At 52.4% G+C, this 17083-nt stretch overlaps 1 protein-coding gene across 1 annotated transcript in view; it reads left to right on the plus strand.

Moving 5' to 3' along the window:
* CHAT (choline O-acetyltransferase) overlaps positions 1–15333 on the plus strand; it is a 54278-nt gene extending 38945 nt beyond the window's left edge. Inside the window, exons 8-14 of the mRNA XM_058299625.1 lie at positions 521–621; positions 1409–1537; positions 3976–4098; positions 6802–6943; positions 7066–7128; positions 13163–13300; positions 14918–15333. Of these exons, the coding sequence (XP_058155608.1) occupies positions 521–621; positions 1409–1537; positions 3976–4098; positions 6802–6943; positions 7066–7128; positions 13163–13300; positions 14918–15187 (966 nt within the window). The 3' untranslated portion in view covers positions 15188–15333. The remainder of the gene's footprint in view (positions 1–520; positions 622–1408; positions 1538–3975; positions 4099–6801; positions 6944–7065; positions 7129–13162; positions 13301–14917) is intronic.
* Positions 15334–17083: the final 1750 nt, after the last annotated feature.

A 17083-nucleotide genomic window follows, 5' to 3' on the forward strand; every position in this document is an offset into this window, starting at 1 on the left:
TTATTTTTCCCTAAGGAATCCGCAGACCATCCAGATAGGACAGTTACCTCTCACTCATTGTTCAACATCGTTTTCGAGTACCTACTGTGGGGTGACAGCTGATCTAAATTAGGGGAATACGATCCATAGTGGCCCAAACTAGCCGGGTCCATTAAACAAACACTCAAAGAAATGCAGGGCAACAGCTACAAAGAGCTTTGTGGAAAGGGAAGTTGTCTAAGAGAAGCCCAAGGAGTGTGCACACCATCTGCAAATAGCGGGGACAGATGCGGGGTGAGCTGATCAGAAGTCACTAGACAGTTTCTGTGGGGACACTTCGGGCGCCCCCTTCACTGCCCAGTGCATTTATGGGAGGTGCCATTTAGAGCTCAGGCTGCCGCAAATGTACACAGACTTCTCTTCTGGAACCATGTGCTTCGGCATCCTCGCTGGAGGGGGCAGGAAGGCTGGCCTGCAGCTGTGGAGCTGGCCTGAGGGCGGGCTTGCCCGGGTGCCTGGTCACCTCTCTTTCCCGTTGCAGTTCGTGGTGGGCAGAGACGGCGTCTGTGGCGTGGTGTGTGAGCACTCTCCATTCGACGGCATCGTCCTGGTGCAGTGCACAGAGCACCTGCTCAGATACATGTGAGTCCAGGGGGCAGGGCCCTCCTGGGGAGGGACGGGGGGTACCACACAAGGCTGCCAGCCCACGCCTTGCTGAGCCAAAAAATATTCCGGGGGCCACTGGGGCCGTGGACGGGGGTGTGATTCTAGAAAGTGTCTTAGCAAGAGATGAATTTGAAAACCAGCTTGAATGGGATTTCATGTGCTTTATGGGCCATGGGTGGAGGGGGCCAATGAGTGACACATTTGGGGCAGTTAGGGAGAGGCTTGGCAAAGAAGTCTCAGCTGCAAAGGACTGTCAGCTCTGGCCCAGGAAAGCCCACATCAATACCTGTTGCTTGTCCTGCCGATGAGGACGCAGCACGGAGCAGGGTCTGTGAGCCGGAACCCCCCAGATTCTCTGTCCCCTGGCCATACCACATTTCTTCCTGCATTCCCCATTTTTGCTTATTCTCCCCACCTAGAATCTCCTCCCTAAATCGCTTCCCATCTTCAGGTTCTCTGAAACCCAAACCAGCCCTTGCAGACAGAACAGCCCAGTTTGCTTCTTCACTTTCTCTCCCAGTGTTTTATAAGCATTAGTAGCATAACATGGTCCAGCAGGGATGATATAAAAAGAAATAATGGGCTTTGGAGTCAGAGGGAATCAGATTGGATCCCGGCCTTGGCCGCTTGCTTATTTGGGGGGAGGGAGAGCCTGTCTGACCGTCTGTTTCTTCACTGGCCTCACGGTTCTGGGGGCAGCTCGTGCCATACCCACCGAGGAGCCAGCGGCTACCCACAGCCTCCGGCCTCTCTGCACCTGCAGGATGAAGAGTCCCAAGAGACTGGTCCGAGCAGACTCAGTCAGCGAGCTCCCGGCGCCCAGGAGGCTGAGGTGGAAGTGCTCCCCCGAAATTCAAGGCCACCTGGCATCTTCAGCTGAAAAACTTCAGCGGTAAAGAGAAGCCCAAGTCCCCTCGGGGCGATCCTCGGGGGCCACCCCGCCCCCCTGCCAAGGCACCTCCGAAGGTTCCTCAAAGCCCAGCCCCCCTCCTCCCTCGGGGGCTCCCTCCTCGCCATGGAAATGTAGGCAAACTAAAGGGGAGTCACAACTCTCGGGGAAATTACCTTGCTGGAGTATCCATCATTTCCATAACATGCAAACTCGGAGCTATTTTTTTCCACAGGTTTCACCTGACTGAGCAGAGTCAAGGCCAGAAAATCATGCCCTGCTTTCGGGGGCTGATAAACAGCTGGTTTGGATAGGTTATTTGAATCCAAGCTATTTTGATTTGCTTGAATTTACACGGCAACTTGACAAGGGAGCCTTTCTCCCCCAGGGGAGGGAGGCAGGTCAGGTCCTAATGGGAGGGGGTGCGGGGCAGGGGTGGGGGCACTGGAGCCGTGGCTGCAAAGGGAGGGGGGCCGCTGGGGACCAGACCTGGGTCCTTGATTCCAGTCGATGAGCACGATGCCTGGGTAAAGAGCTTCCTGAATGCAAACATGTCGTTCATTCACTGGCGCATCAGGCCCTTGCAGTGCTCTACGAGGCTTCCGTGGAGCCACGCATGGAGGAGGTAGCCCCCCCTTAGCCCAAACGTGTGTGATACAAAAAGATCAGAGCCAGACCAGAGGTAGGTATACAGACCTGCACCCACAGAGGAGACAAGGGCTGAGCCCTGCCAGGACAGGGAGGAGGGCTTGGCCAGGGAGACGGGCCTTGAGGGATGTGTAGGAGTCCATGGTGCAGGTGGATGCGAAGAGGGCAGAAAGGCAGCTTGTTCGAAATACTGGTCTTTAAAGATCCAGACCGGTGTGGAGACAAGCTAGTCAAGTGGGAGAGCAACCAGAATTAGGGCATAAAAGGGGAATGGGGCCCAAATGTGGAGAGCTTCACTGTCCACATGTTGCAGAGGAAAGGGGGGTGGGAGCTGGAGGGGTTTGTGCGGGGAGGTTGGAGGGGAGCGTGGGAACAGCACAGGGGAGCAGGATGGAGTGTGGTCTGCCCAGCGGCTGCAGGGGTGAGGAGGAGGATCCCTGGAACTGCTGGGAGGGTAAGCCAGGGGCCCCGTTTTCCCCTGGAAATGGTTGCGCTATCTCCATTCCTGCAGGGCTGAGCGGAAGTCAGCGGCCAAGGGGCCGAATTGGTGGGTGGGCGACTCCCGCACCTGGAAGGCGCCAAATCACTCCTGGGAATTCAGGCAGGCCCCACCTGCTCCCAGGACTCAGCTCCTCTTCCCAGGGGCCGGGAAAGAAGAGGAGCTGGGGGTCTTGAGCTGCCCATGGAGGCATATGGGGGCCGAGTGGGCAGAGCCTCGGGGAAGAGGTTTCCATGGGGCTGAGGCGGGGTGAGAGCAGCCTGTCCAGGGTCAGGGGACCAGAACGCTGTGGGGACTGGGGCTCTCCCCATTCCTCAGGTCCCCAGCCTCCTGGCATGGCCCTGCTGGGAGCCAAGCTCAGCAGGGCTTGAAGGCTCCTCCAAGGAGGCGAGGCAGGGAGAGCCCGTGCCCCTGGGGGCGGAGTCGGGGCTGCGCTGCCCCTGGGCTGGGTGCTCACATGTGGCTGCTGGACGGTGTGTACCTCTGGAGGCATCTGTGTCCCCAAAACCACTATGAAGAGTAGGACTGGCCAAATGGGGGCGGGGGGAGTGGGAGAGGAGGACACCGGTGCTCAGCAGTCTCAGGGCGGACCGCGGAACTCGCCCCTCGCTCTGACGACAGGGCAGCCGAGCCCAGACGTACCCCGGGGGGCCCGGGTCAGCAGCAGGCTCTGGGTGGAAGGGGTCCTCAGTGGCCACGACCGCCGCCGGCTGGCAGCCCCCGCCTTGCTTCCCCGCAGCAGGACAGGGCTGAGTCTTGGATGGGAAGACACCGTTCGCAGAAACGGGTTTTGCTTGGGAGAAGGGGGGGTTTGCCAGGCCCTGGCAGAATGGCCAGGCGCCCAGAGAATTTGGAGGGGTGTGGGACTCAGCTCCTTGAACAAAATCCTTTTCTGTTGTTTTTGTTCAAAAACAAAAACGCATGAATGAATGGCCTCTTTGAAGGTGACGTCTGAGGGCAGCGGGCTTCTGGAGTTTTGTTTGTGGGCAGCGCTGTCTCTGCCCATGCAAATATCATGTCTCATCCCCCCCACCTCACTGCCCCAGTCAGGCCCCCTCACCCCCACCTCCCCCACCCCCACCTCCCCAGCCCCCGAGGCAGGCCACCACCCTGCCCGGCCCACGCTCACCTTCGGCTCAGAGTAACCCACGGCCGCTGTGTCCCTCCCATGTCCAATGTCAAGCCCCGCGGCGATCCCGGAGCGCGGGGACCGTCTCCTCATCTGGGTTAGACCTGGTGGGGTGGACATTCTGTTTTACGTGCCGCCAAAGCGTCTTCTCTTCTTCCTCCCCAGGATAGTGAAGAGCCTTGACTTCACTGTCTACAGGTTCAACCACTACGGCAAGGAGTTCATTAAGAAGCAGAAATGCAGCCCCGACGCCTTCGTCCAGGTGGCCCTCCAGCTGGCCTTCTATAGGTGAGCCCAGCCTGACGGTGTCCAGGTGGGCCGACCGCGGAGGTGCTGGAGACACGGGAGTCTAGAGGCAGAGGGGAAGGTGGGCTGCCGCCTTTGGGGGCGCTGAGGGGCGAGGAGGAGCAGGAAAGCTGCAGGGAGGAGGGCGGGTGAGTCCAGCCTCCGCTGGGAGGAGGAAGCACATCCTAGTTGGCCGAACACGGCTGGAGCCCAGGCAGGCAAGGCACTGGGGTCAGAGCAGGAGGGTCCCAGGAGCTGGTGAGGATCTTCTCCTGATTTGATTGCACCCACCCCATGGGGCCCTGGAGCTGTAACCTGTTCCTCCCGTCTCCCCAAACTTGAGAAGTGAATGGAACCAGCATCCCCCCGGGGGGTGAAGTCAAAGATTTTGGACTGGCCCTTGATTTGCCCATTGGTCTCGCTCCCCACGTCTGTGTGTCAGTTCGCCTCCAAAATGCCTCCCTCTGCCCTTGCTGCCCACCCTGCACCACCGCCAGCCTCTTCCAAGGCGCGTGCCTGGCCGGCCGCAGCAGGGTCCCCAGGGGTCTCTGTGCTTCTGCTCTTGCCTCCCAGTAATCCCATCTCCATGAAGCAGCAAGAGGGAACTCTGAAGTACGCAAATCAGATTCTATCCCGCCACTTCTCCCTGCCAGCCGTCACCTGTCACTCCCGCCCTTCATCTGGCCACCTCCTCTCTGCCTTCAGGTCTCCTCTCAGGCATCACCTCCTCGCAGCCTTGCTGGCCCCTTATCTACAGCAGCCACCACATTCCCCCGTTGCCACCCAGCTCTGTCCTGTCGCCTCGTGTTTTCTCTTCCTCCTGCAGCATTTATTATGACGGTGCTGCCTCGCTCACCAGTTGCCGATGCTGTTTTCTAGACTTTGGGTGTTTGTATCTCCTGGGCCACCCGTCCTTGGCTGGTGGAATCTCAGAGATGAGCAGACACCGTAGAGATTTTAGCAAGGAGTGGCATGACCAGGGCTGTGATGTCACCGCCACGGTAGCTGGGGGGGGGTTAGGAGGGAGGAGTGGGGAGGACTAAAGGCAGAGGTGGGGGCCCAGCTGCCCTTTTGTAAGGGTCCCAAAACCCAAATGCAAAGTAAATTTTCCTGGAGACAGGCCTGGCTCCCGATGGTTCAGAAAGGATGGCTCAAAACCCGCCTGGCATGGGAAGTCCTGTCCCCTCGCCACTGGGACCCGCTTCCAGTTTGCCTGAGAAGGAAACCGCCACAGCCCCCGGGGTGGGGGACGGGGCGTAAAGTGGCCTGGCCAGGAGGCCGCGGTAAGGACAGCTCACGAGTGAGCAGGCAGCGCCGGTGGGAACAGCCCCCCGGGGCCACTGCTGGGCTGGACTCACAGGAGACGGGTGCAGGACTTCTTGGGGGAGACTGCCGTGCCCCCGCGGGAGGGCTGTGGCTTCATCGCTGATAGGCAGGTGCTGACACCTCGCGGGCCCCTGAGATGAGACGGGCCTGGGTTGGGAACTGCAGGAAATGCCTTTCTGGTTGATACGTAGATGGGGTGTGGTTGAAATAGCCCGAAGGTCAGGGTCAGCTCTGAGAGCTGCCTGCACCTGCTGCTTGGACGCCTCTGGTTCTCCAAAACGGAGGGGGTCAGTGGGCCCGCCCACCATGGGTCTGCGCTGGCCCTGGACGTGGCCGAAGGTCCTGGGCTCACTGAGTAGCGTAAATATGATCTGCATCCCATGGATAAAATCCTGCACAGTCCAAGCCATTAACATCCAATTTTATTTTATGTTTTAATCGGCTGTTCAATTCAGCAGAAACCTGGAAGTTGCCTAAATTAGGGTTGGTCAGTGACTGCTCAGGGATGGGCTCTATTTTTGTGCTCAGTTTCCAGGAACCACAGAGACACAGGAGGTGACTTCCCTGCATTTGGAGAGGAGACATAAATGCCCAAGAATTATATTCACTCATTCACAAACAATCAGACACTACTTTCTCTCACCGTGTGCATGTACATCCTGAGGGGGCCAAGGCGAGGCCACTGCTTGCTGTGTGGCTTTGGGCTGTCACAGTGCCCCCTCTGAGCTCTGTGTCTTTGTCCTCCCAGCACCCACCTCAAGGGACTTTACCAAAAGGTGAGAAACAGGGGTGCAGGCCAGGCGTGCAAGCCTGGAGATGCTGGTTCTAGCCCCGTCGCTACTGCGCTGGTCCCAGAAATCTGTGAGTAGCCCGCACAGGTCTCCTGGGGGCCACCAGCTCCTGGAGGGAGGAGCCCGCAGGTCACACTCCACGCCAGGAAGCCACCTCCCCACCCAGAACCAAGGAGGACTTGAATCGTTTTAAATAGAACACCGTTCCCTCAAGAGCCTTCAATAGTGTCAGTGATTAATTACACAATTATTCCATTCTGTGCCATGAATCAAATACTCATCAGACTTCACAGAAAAATCTAGCTTTTGCACTAGATCTGGATTATTTTTAAGCCATCGGCCACATTTTTAAACTTTTGCAGTCCGGGCGGTACCACAGACACGTGGAAGCGTACAGAGCTCTCTGTATTAGAGACTCCCTACCATTCATCTCCGGGCAATCTCCAGAATTCTATTAACATTAAAATGAAATAGTATGCCAAATAAAGCCAACCCTGTAGAAATAAGGCCCGCCAAGGCTATTCTTCTCGCGGCGTTGACGCGTCCCTGGAAACAAATGACGGCAGGCGGTGCTCCCACTCTCGCGCAGGCGCCACGGGAGGCTCGCGCCCACCTACGAGAGCGCGTCCATCCGGCGGTTCCGGGAAGGCAGGGTGGACAACATCAGATCCGCAACCCCGGAGGCGCTGGCCTTCGTGAGCGCCGCGGTGGACGGCCGAGCCACCGTGCCGGTAAGTGCCGCCCGCCCCGCGCTGTCGCAGGGGCGGCTGGCGCGCGGGGGCCGCCCACCGCGTGTCCCTCCTGCGCCCTGGCCGGACCTTCTCATCCAGCGCCCCCTCCGCTCCGTCCTCAGGGCTGCGAGAAGCTGCGGCTCCTGAAGGACGCCATCCGCGCCCAGACCGAGTACACGGTGATGGTGAGTGACGGCCCAGCGCCCCTCGCGAGTGGGGCCCCCGCGCAAGACCCCGCGCCAGCTCGGCCCCCAGACACATGCCACCCGGCGCGGCCCGCCCTGACCGCCTCCTGTTCCTTTTGTTTCCAAGGAACCAACACTATTCCTGCTCTGTTTTTCACTTTTGGTGTTCACTTTTTCGCCCAGCTCTTCTAGATAGGATGGGTGGCATTTGACACCCATTAAACAATAATAATGATAATAATAGCACCTGATGTGGATAGCCCTTTACATCTTATACAGAAAGCGAAGTCGAATGTGAGGGATCGGGGTTAGGGCTTGCACAGTGCCTGGCCACGCGGTCCTCTTTCCCTACCTAGGACTGGTTTTGTCTCCTTGTTCTCCATATATTTGTTTATACAGCCCATGGATTAAAAAAAAAAGCCAAACAAAACAAAACAATCTTGGCTGAAAATTAATAACGAAATCAAAATTGTAAGGGAAATGTTTTCTCATTCAGGGAATTTATTTTCTGGCACTGCAAAGCTGTCACTTGCATAGGAACAACATAGAATAAGGACTACTTGGGCTGCGGATGGATAAATTAGTTGCCGCTCGTTCTGATAGAGTCTTGGGAGAATTCCACAGCCCACGGAAAGGTGTCACCACGCTCACGCGCTGTACTTGAAAGCAGGTGCAATGCACTTCTGGTTTTTAGAACTGGCCAATTTAGACTGTTCCTGAATTCAGTTGCTAGGTCCCTAATTCATCCAAAAATCAAGCGCGCCCTGGTGTATTCAACAAGCTTTGTTTTGTTCTCCTGCTTTATGCCCGGCAAGGCGCTGGGAGCTAGGAAATCATAGCTGGAGTCCATTAGCCCTATCCTGAGGGAATTTATTGTCTAGCTGGGAGGAGAGGCTCTTAAATAAGTACAATCCTGTGTGAAAAGAGCCCTCGTGAAAGTAATAAGGAGCCTCCAGGGTAAGCTTCGTCCCCTGCTGGGGAAAGACTTGGCAGAGAAAGGGGTACTTAATAGGAGACCTGGGGACAAGGAGATCCTTGAGGCCAATACGGAAGGGAAGGGTGGCTCAAGGAGGGAACAGCGTATGCAAAGGCTGAGAGTCTCGACAGACTAAGACACATTCGAGGAAAAGCAAGTAGTTCAGTAGGGGCAATTTGCAAGGGAAAGAGGAGCAGGTGAGTTTGTGATTTAGAGTTCCCTGTTACAAAGCTTACTGTGGAAACTAGGGAGAAGAAGTGTTGCTTGGGGAGGATGATGGCTTGCCAAAAGGCAGAGACACTCATTAGCAGCCTATGTAATATTTAGGGAGTGCTGGTATAAGGACTGAAATTAGGCAGAAGCAGTGGAGGTTGAAGAGGAAGAGATAAACTTCTAATTAAAACAGTGTTTACTGTCACGTCACCTGGAAATCCTCCAAAATAGAAGCAAAGGGATTGATTTAAGCTATAAATCCACAGGGCAAAAAAAAGAGGAAAGGAGGTGATAGCAAAATTTTAGAGCTGGAAAGTAGACCGACGGTATTGGACTTAGCAGACAAGAGAAAGCTGAAACCTGAACAAACAGTGGGGAAAGCTCAAGATCCAGTGAATTGCACAACAGAACCTCACAATGGCTCCAGCAGTGGGGCATCCACCAAAAGTGGGGGTGGATGTGGGGCTGAAAAGAAGAAGTATAAGAGACGCTTAAACCCTCAGATCCTCCCCACCATTCCCAACAAAACAGGCTGCTACCCTTCACCTTCCCCAGGTGTGGACTAGAGGTTTATTCTCTGGAAAGGGTGGACCAGAGGGAGCCCAGACTTGAAAACAGAGGAATTAATGAAAGTCTACTTACTCATTAGTGAGCCTCCAGCCATTTAGCTCCAGGGACACTGGGAGCAAGATTTATGACCACTGAGTCCCCTAAGCAGGAAATTTGAGGGTTTCTCTAGCTTACCAGGTCAAGGGAACAATTCATGGGATACCAAGAGTTGGGGTCTCCAAGTGAAAACGCCCACCAGCTCACCCCATCAAGAAGCCCACCATTTGACAAGCATATTCTTGCATACCTACCAACCATCTTCTCAGTGCTTTCTTCTTCGATATAAGCAGATATCCATAGGTCACCAGACATTGAGGAAAGCTATTCACACACAAAAATGAGATGAATACAGGCATATTTTAAAAGGAACTTAGAGGAAATGAAAACAATGCAGGAAACAGGAGAAACTTTTTAAAAAACTATAATAAAGATCCTCTGAAAGATAAGGGAAGTTATGGTACCCATAAATAAGAACAGGAGACTCTAACAAAATTTTATAGGAAATGAAAAATAACACTTGAGGAAACATATGATGGTAGAAAAAAATTCAGTAAAAGATGCTTTGGGTTGAATTGTGTGTCCAGTCCCCCATTCCCACCCCCCACCCCCACCCCCAAAAAAAGATATGTCCAAGTCCTAACCCCCAGTCCTGTGAATTTGACCTAGTTTGGAAATAGGGTCTTAGAAGATGTGATTAGTTAATATGAGACCAAGTTGGGTTAGGGTAGGACCTGAGGCAATATGGCTGGTGTCCTTCTAAGAAGAGGGAAATGTGGACAAGAGACAGACAGACGTGAGAGAAGAAGGCCATGGGAGGACAGAATGCAAGCCAAGGACTGCCAGCAAACACAGAAGTTAGAAGAGACAAGGAAGGATTCTCCTTACAGGTTTCAGAGGAAATGCAACCCTTCCGACATCTTGATTTTGGACTTTTAGTCTCGGGAACTGTAAGACAATAAATTTTCCATTGTTTAAAGCCACCAAGTTTGTGGTAATTTGTTACAGCAGTTCTGGGAAACTATGATAGACTGGCTGGAAGATAAAGCTGATTCAATCTCCACAAACACCAACAAATTAAGGAGATGAAATACAGAAGAGAACAGAGGCTAGTCTGGGAGGACCAACATTCCAAATAACAGGTTTCTAGGAAGAGAAGCCAGTGTGAGGAGCAGGGAGGTTGTCAACCAAATACTTCAAGAAAATTTCCGTATTGAAGGAGATGAGCTTCCATGTTGAGAGAGCCAACCATATACCTTGCATAATAGATGAAAATTTTTAATATAAAGGAAATTTTACAACATTAAAGACAAACATAAGATCCTAAAATCTTTCAGAGAGGAAGAAAAATCAAATATGAAGACCAGGAATAAAAATGGAATTGAATTTCTTAACAGCATCGTTGGAAGATGGAGTACAGTGAAACAATGCCTTCAAATATGGAAGGAAAATGATTTTCAACACACAGTCCATACTCAGCTAAACTACCATCAAGTCTGAAGGTAGTGTTTTCAGACAGATGAGATCTCAATACATTTTAGTTAAGTACTATTTATCATAAAGCTACTGGAGGATGTACGCTACTAAATTGTGTGAATAAAACATCAAAGAGGAAGTCAGAGGCTCCAAAAATCAGAAGGTTCAAAACAAGGAAGGGGTAAAGAGACTCCCCAGGATGATGGTAGAGGAAAATCCCATGTTGACAATTGTTCAGACCTAGAGAGTAACCAGTCTGTAGAGGAGCCAGAAGTGAGAGGTGGAATGAAACTGATAGATCTCTAGTATTTTGATGTATTGAGGCAAGTTTTACACTTATGACTGAGCATTGGGACTCAATTGGCAATAGATGCAAAACCCCACAATTTAAATAGCTTAAAATTGTCAGAGACTCTGCCCTTAGGGAGCTTATGGGGTAGTGGGGAGAAGATATTAATCAATAATTCAATTCTAGGGAAAACAAAAAAATTGAAAAAGAAAGGAAATCTAATCATAGTACACTGCATGATTCAGCTATGAATACTTGCATAATTATAATCATGTAAGCACTGAATATTGATAAAACAATGAGTTAAAATGTAATTCTATGGGGAGGCTAGGGTGGAGGAAGTATGTTTGGGGTGAAGGGTATAAAAGAACAAAAATCTCATCTTCTGTAATAAGATTACATGTAAAACTGAGAAATGCAATAATGGCAGTCTAAGCATATTATTTAGAACTGTGAAAGTAAATACCAAAAGTCACAGCTAAAAAGGTTGAGTGTGGTTGCTTCCGAGGAGTGGAAATCAGTGGTGTCAAGCAGTATAAGTCTTTGGCTTATTTGACTTTTTAAACCATATACATATATAACTTTAATAGCCATTTAAATTTTTTATGAATCATCAGGTAGAAGCCTATCTTCCAAAGTATTGCCATAGGGTTCTGTTAACTATTTTAATTTGATGAGAACTGACTAAAAGAGATAGGTCTTGAAGGTATGTGGCAGATGAGGGGAAGAAGGAGAGGAGAGTCTAATATGAAAGTGGGTAAACCCAGTGGCTGGTTGGACTTTGGGGGTAAGGGAAAGGAGAAAGTAGCAAGGAGATCCCTGGATACCTGGCAAGTGTATTTGGGAGTGATAGTAGAGGAAGGCAATCCCAATAGAAGAGCAGGTGGGTTGAGGACCCCTACCACATGCTTTCACAAGGAATCGCTGCCTGCCCTGATGCCGTCTACTCCATGGGGCTGAGTCTACGATGACTTGGTTCTCTGCTGTAGCGCCAGAGCCTGCAGCATCGAGCACATGGTCAGCACTCAACCAGGCTTCCCTGAGTCAGTGAAAGCCTGAATGGCGAGCCATTTTACTTACTATGGCTTCAGACAATCTGTTAGCCCCAGTTGCTAGAGTTAGTGCAGTGATGGTGAAAGCCGTGGAAGGTTGGCTGCCTCTATAAACCCACACAAATCAGGGATTAAACAGAGGAAACCAGAGGAATTAAATCTATTTCACAGCCTGACTCGGGTTCTCGCCTCGCTCCTAATGGGCACTGTCTGAAACGAGCTGAGATTGTTTAACTTTTTTTCCCAACATATTATTAGGTGCAATTGGAATGATTGGGGTCTCTGACCTGTCCTCAACTGAAAGGGAGCAGCTGTCAAATCCCAAAATGTGCCTAAAGCAACATGAATTGTGATCGGAGGTGTCCTCTTTTGTGGGGTTTTAACAGCAAAGTGGTTGTCTTAGGTAACAGTGACACAGAAGTTTCTTACAACTACTCTGCTATTGACTCAAAGGTTATGACTAAAGGCTAGGGGTGGCCCCCAAATCTCCATCTCCCCTAAAGTTACCCCAAATCTATAAGCAGTCCAAGCAAAATCAACGGGCATGTTAAGTACACAAACTCAAGTGGGAGAGGCATGGAACCAGTGGCTGCAGCCCCAGTTTCCAGCCATATTGCTGCCCCTAAGCACCTCCTACATGATAATACTGAGGCCACCTCTCTGATTATCGTGTCCTGTTATAAGAGCTTAAATAGGACGAAAAGGAAAAGGTCTTTTATCATTCAACTAGTCTCTTGAAAACATCAAGTGAGTCTGGTAAGGTGTCTAGTCCCTGTATCAAAATGATTTCTTAGATGACGAATCCAGTTTAACTTGAATTGATTCTGGCTCCCTGAAACAGTGCCAACTTTCGTGAACACACCTTTAGTCTTCTACCTGTCGTTCCGTGGGCTCACTGGGGTGAGAGCACCTGCCCACTGACAGCCTGGTAGCCCCTAAACAGTGCCGCGGTGGAGCACAACAGTCGCTGACCCAGCTCACCTTCTCCCCACCCTCCATGCCTGAGCAGGCCAGCTCTGGGGACTGGGGAAGCTGGGCCAGCCCCGTTCACTCTACACTTGGAGCACCCCAGGCTGAACACACCCGGTTCAGCAGCAACCGTGTTGTGTGTGTGTTGGGAGCAGGGGATGCCCCAGACTCACTGACCTTTCACTGGGACTCCTAACGTTAGAACCTAAACTGCTCTGGATACACTCTGTGCCTGTGGGAATGTGCAGGGGCCCAAGGAGCAGAGGCCGTTGTGCAGAAGCAAGCTAGGCCCGAGTGGCCGTCCATACGCCATGTCCACATCAAGCCTTGGTGGCCGCAAGCTGTGGCCATAGCATCGTCATCCGTCTTGGGGTGCTCGCCTGGAGAGCAGGGCGAGGGGTGGGCAGTGGGGTCCCACATCACGTTTCCTGTTCTCTGTCCCATGCCGCTCAGGCCATCACAGGGATGGCCATTGACAACCACCTCCTGGGGCTGCGGGAGGTAGCCCGCGAAGTGTGTGAGGAGCTGCCCGAGATGTTCAGGGATGAAACGTACTTGACAAGTAACCGGTTTGTCCTCTCCACCAGCCAGGTAAGGGCTGCGTGCACTTTTAATGTTACTGATTGGCTTTCTAAATAGCTTGGTGATGATGAACCCATTGGTTGGAGTCAGATAGACCCTGGCTTAGTCTCAGAGCACTGGGTTCTCTTCTTCTGTGTGGGAATAAAGTAGGATTTACCTTAAACAGAGGAGGAGACAGAATGGGAATCCACCAATCTGATGCTTTCACCATTATGTTCTTCTCACCTGAGCGGGATTGTTGTATCATGGGACCACAGGTCTGAAGCTGGATGGGTCAGAGGTGCTGTCCTAGCTCAAACAGATGCAATGACAGGGGTAGAAAGTCCAGAACCAAGCCTGGCGTGGACAGGGCCCTCCACACTGGTGACTGGCATGATTGGAAGTGGTCACACAATCAATAGCCTAAGATTAGCTGTCCAGCCCAACATGCCCATTAGAGAGAGGCGGCAAGAGAGGGAAATAGTACCAATCATCATTTTAGTAAAAACTCCACCTCATTCACGAAAGCTTGCACATAGGTAATAAAGGGGGCTGATAAAGTTGCGTTAGAAGATAAAAGCCCGTTCAGAATTTGATTTTGTCATTACGGCAGTCAGCTTGCAGACATGAATAAAAGAGGGCAGACTACAACAACATAAATTCTTCAGGAACCCATCCATGGACAAAAAGTGCTGTGAAATGGCTTTATGGCCTTCGGCTATTGCACGACAAATTTATCTGACAATGTGGTGACTCTATTAGCAAGACTAATAGCTCGTTCTGCCCCATTAAAATGGCCAGTGTCACTTCTGAAGGCCCAAGTACACCATGCCGGAAACCTGTGGGCTTAAAACAAACCGTGCCCTGCACCTGCCCAAGAATGTTCTGTGTTTCCCCTTAGGGCCACTTAATAAATTTAATCTGGGGTGTGGTGTTATTTTCAACTGGAAAATAGCATTTATAGCTTGAACATCTTCAGAAAGACATTTTCTGGGTTCGTGAGCCCAGATTAAATGAGAAAAAAAAAAAGCTCAGTGCTTCTGACTTCAAAACATATTAGAAGCACATACCTAAAACTCCAGTTAATGGCAATCTTCAAAATTCCCAAAGCTGGGTAATTGTGCATGGCCAGGCTGTGGGGAGAAAAATCAGACGAGCCAGGCAATACTGACAGTAATTAAGGATCTGGGGGAAATCGACAGAGAAGATGAGCCAGATTTCCTCCAGCTCATAAATTACTCCCTCTGGGAAGCCATCTCACCATTGGGTGCCACCAGGGTGCCATTTAGTAAATTACCTTGATTGCCTCAGTGCCTCAAATGGCCCCCAGGTGACACAACCCAAGACCCAGCGCCAAGTCGCCCTGGGAGTTCCTGACTCCACAAGCAAAACAAATTCCACTGGGGGAGCGGGCTTGTTGCCCCCTCCTCTGACATCGTGCATTGAGTTGGGTTCATTTTTATGCCGCTGGCTGCGTCCATTCAGGCTGAAACCATGGGGCTGATCTGGTGAACTCAGGGTGGGAAAGATCGCGCAGAGAAGCACACATGCATTAGAGGCGCTGGGGGTGCTGCACGCTCCGCGCTCTAGCTGGCTGGCAGGTGGCTGTTTCCGAACGATCGGCTCCTCCACTCTCTCTTCCGCCAGGTGCCCACGAGCATGGAGATGTTTTGCTGCTATGGTCCTGTGGTCCCCAACGGGTACGGCGCCTGCTATAACCCCCAGCCAGACAGCATCCTGTTCTGCATTTCCAGCTTTCATGGCTGCCAAGACACTTCTTCCTCCAAGTTTGCAAAGGCGGTGGAAGAAAGCCTCGTGGAAATGCGCGACCTCTGCAGCCTGCCGCAGCCTGCCGCGCCCAAAGCCCCCGGAGCGAAGGAAAGCGCTGCCACGTCCAGCCAGGGGCACAAACCTTGACTCCTTCCCCGAGGGTCCAGCCCCCCAGGTCCAGCCTTCTGCAGAGCCCTCCTCCTGTCCATCACCTCAGCTTTCTGTAGCTCCCCAGTCCTCAGGACCTGGCCCAGAGACCACATAGACGCATCCCACCCAGCTAGCATTTTAGGAGAAAGATTCCCTCCCTGGGCAGGGCGATCGTCGCTGCTTCCCAAGCACCCTCTTGCATGTGTGCAGGGACGTGAGACCAGCTGAGCTTGGAGCCCACCTGGGCGAGGCAGAAGGTCCACAGTCAGGGCTGCCCTCCGCACTCTTCTGGAAGCTTCCCGTTTATGCTTCTTTTCCCAGCAGGAACCAGGGTGTCCAGGTGACATTTTTGCACAACGAAAGAATGAATCACCCAATGACAAGCAATGGACCGAAATGAGTCACCTGGAAGAATCACCGGGTCCTTACCATTTCTCTTGGGGGAGAAAAAGGGGACTTTGTTTTCAGATTCAAAGCAGTGGGTCAGGATGGCCTCTACCACCGAGCGGCACATTCCTGCAAACACCACGCCTGCCCCAGACACAAAGAAAGCCCCATCTAGTGACCTGGGTCCACAAACGTCTTTCTCTTTGCCCCTTCCAAGGGCAGCCTTCAACTGAATTCTGAAAATCTGGCCCAGCTATTCTGAAAGAAAAAAATTGCCCACTCTCTGCTTCCCAGGTGGCACCAGGGACAGGCAGAGATGAGCGAACCGCACAGCTGCGTGCAGAGGCGCCTTGTCAGGATGCAACCAGGACCGGCCACCTTCCCGAGCGCCCTGGCCACTGTGCTGCTTCTGGGTGCTTCCCTACTCCCCTTCCTGCAAAACACGCCCCCATTGGTGATCTCGGTTTTTAGTGGAGGGGAAAGAGGTTGCTTTTTCTGTTTTGTTGTTTTTTTGTGTGTGTTTGTTTTCAGGAAAACCACTATGATGTCATTTTCAGAAAATGACCTCGGCGGCCCATGCCCTTGTCTTCGCAGGGCGTTGTCCAGGGTTCTGACGAAGACTACTAGGAGAGGCCCGGGCAAGGCATTCCGGTGGCCCGGGGACCTGAGGAGCAGCCGCTAGAGGGCCAGCTGCGGGTGGCAAGGGCCACCTAGAGCCAACCCTGGTGGGGGGAGGGCATCACACACTTCCGCCAGCCAGGGGGGCAGACACTTCAGAGGGGGTCAGCGCGGAGATTGTAGAGCAGGTGCACACCACGGGAGCGTCTGTTTGGGGTGTCCTTTTATGGGCAAAGGAAGGAAAATAGGAAAGCAACCAGAAAACGTGGCATTGCCAGAAGCGGAGGGAGCCTGCCTCTGTGCAGAGGAAGCTGAGTTATGGTGTATTGCTTGCGTAGGTGTCCTGGAAAAACCCCTTATCCCGCCAAGCCTGACAGCATTCCAAGCACTCCCCACCCCCTACCCCAGCACCTGGCCGGTGTCAGAGCCACTTCAAAAGCACTTTGACCTGACTGCAGCAGGTGCTGAGGAGGTGGGGCAGACACTTCGACCTTTGCTCAGCTCTTTGAAAACACAAAGAGCCTGAAGCAATGAATTCCTCCAGCCAGGGGTTTCAGATTTCAGTCTGGTGAGTCTGAAACTAGGGTTTCTATTGGCTGATCAGGGAGATTTGGACCCTGCCCTTCCAAGGTGCAAACTCTGGTTTATAGGTCCCTGCTCCCTCCCTCAGATGTCCACCTTCCCGCTGCCCTTGGGAAGTTGCAACCAAATGCCCACAGGTACCAGGGTGTCTGGGGAACATCCGAGCAGTCAAAGCCACTGTCCGTTCTTACCAAATGACTGGAGCAGAGAGCCAAGTTCTCTCTGGGCAGGCAGAGAGCTGGGGCTTTGGGGTCTGGCAGTCCTGCTGCCCTTGGCTAAGTGGGTTAAATGCCCAGAGACTCAATT

Source organism: Dasypus novemcinctus, chromosome 6 (assembly GCF_030445035.2).
Source record: "Dasypus novemcinctus isolate mDasNov1 chromosome 6, mDasNov1.1.hap2, whole genome shotgun sequence".
Lineage (NCBI taxonomy): Eukaryota > Metazoa > Chordata > Mammalia > Cingulata > Dasypodidae > Dasypus > Dasypus novemcinctus.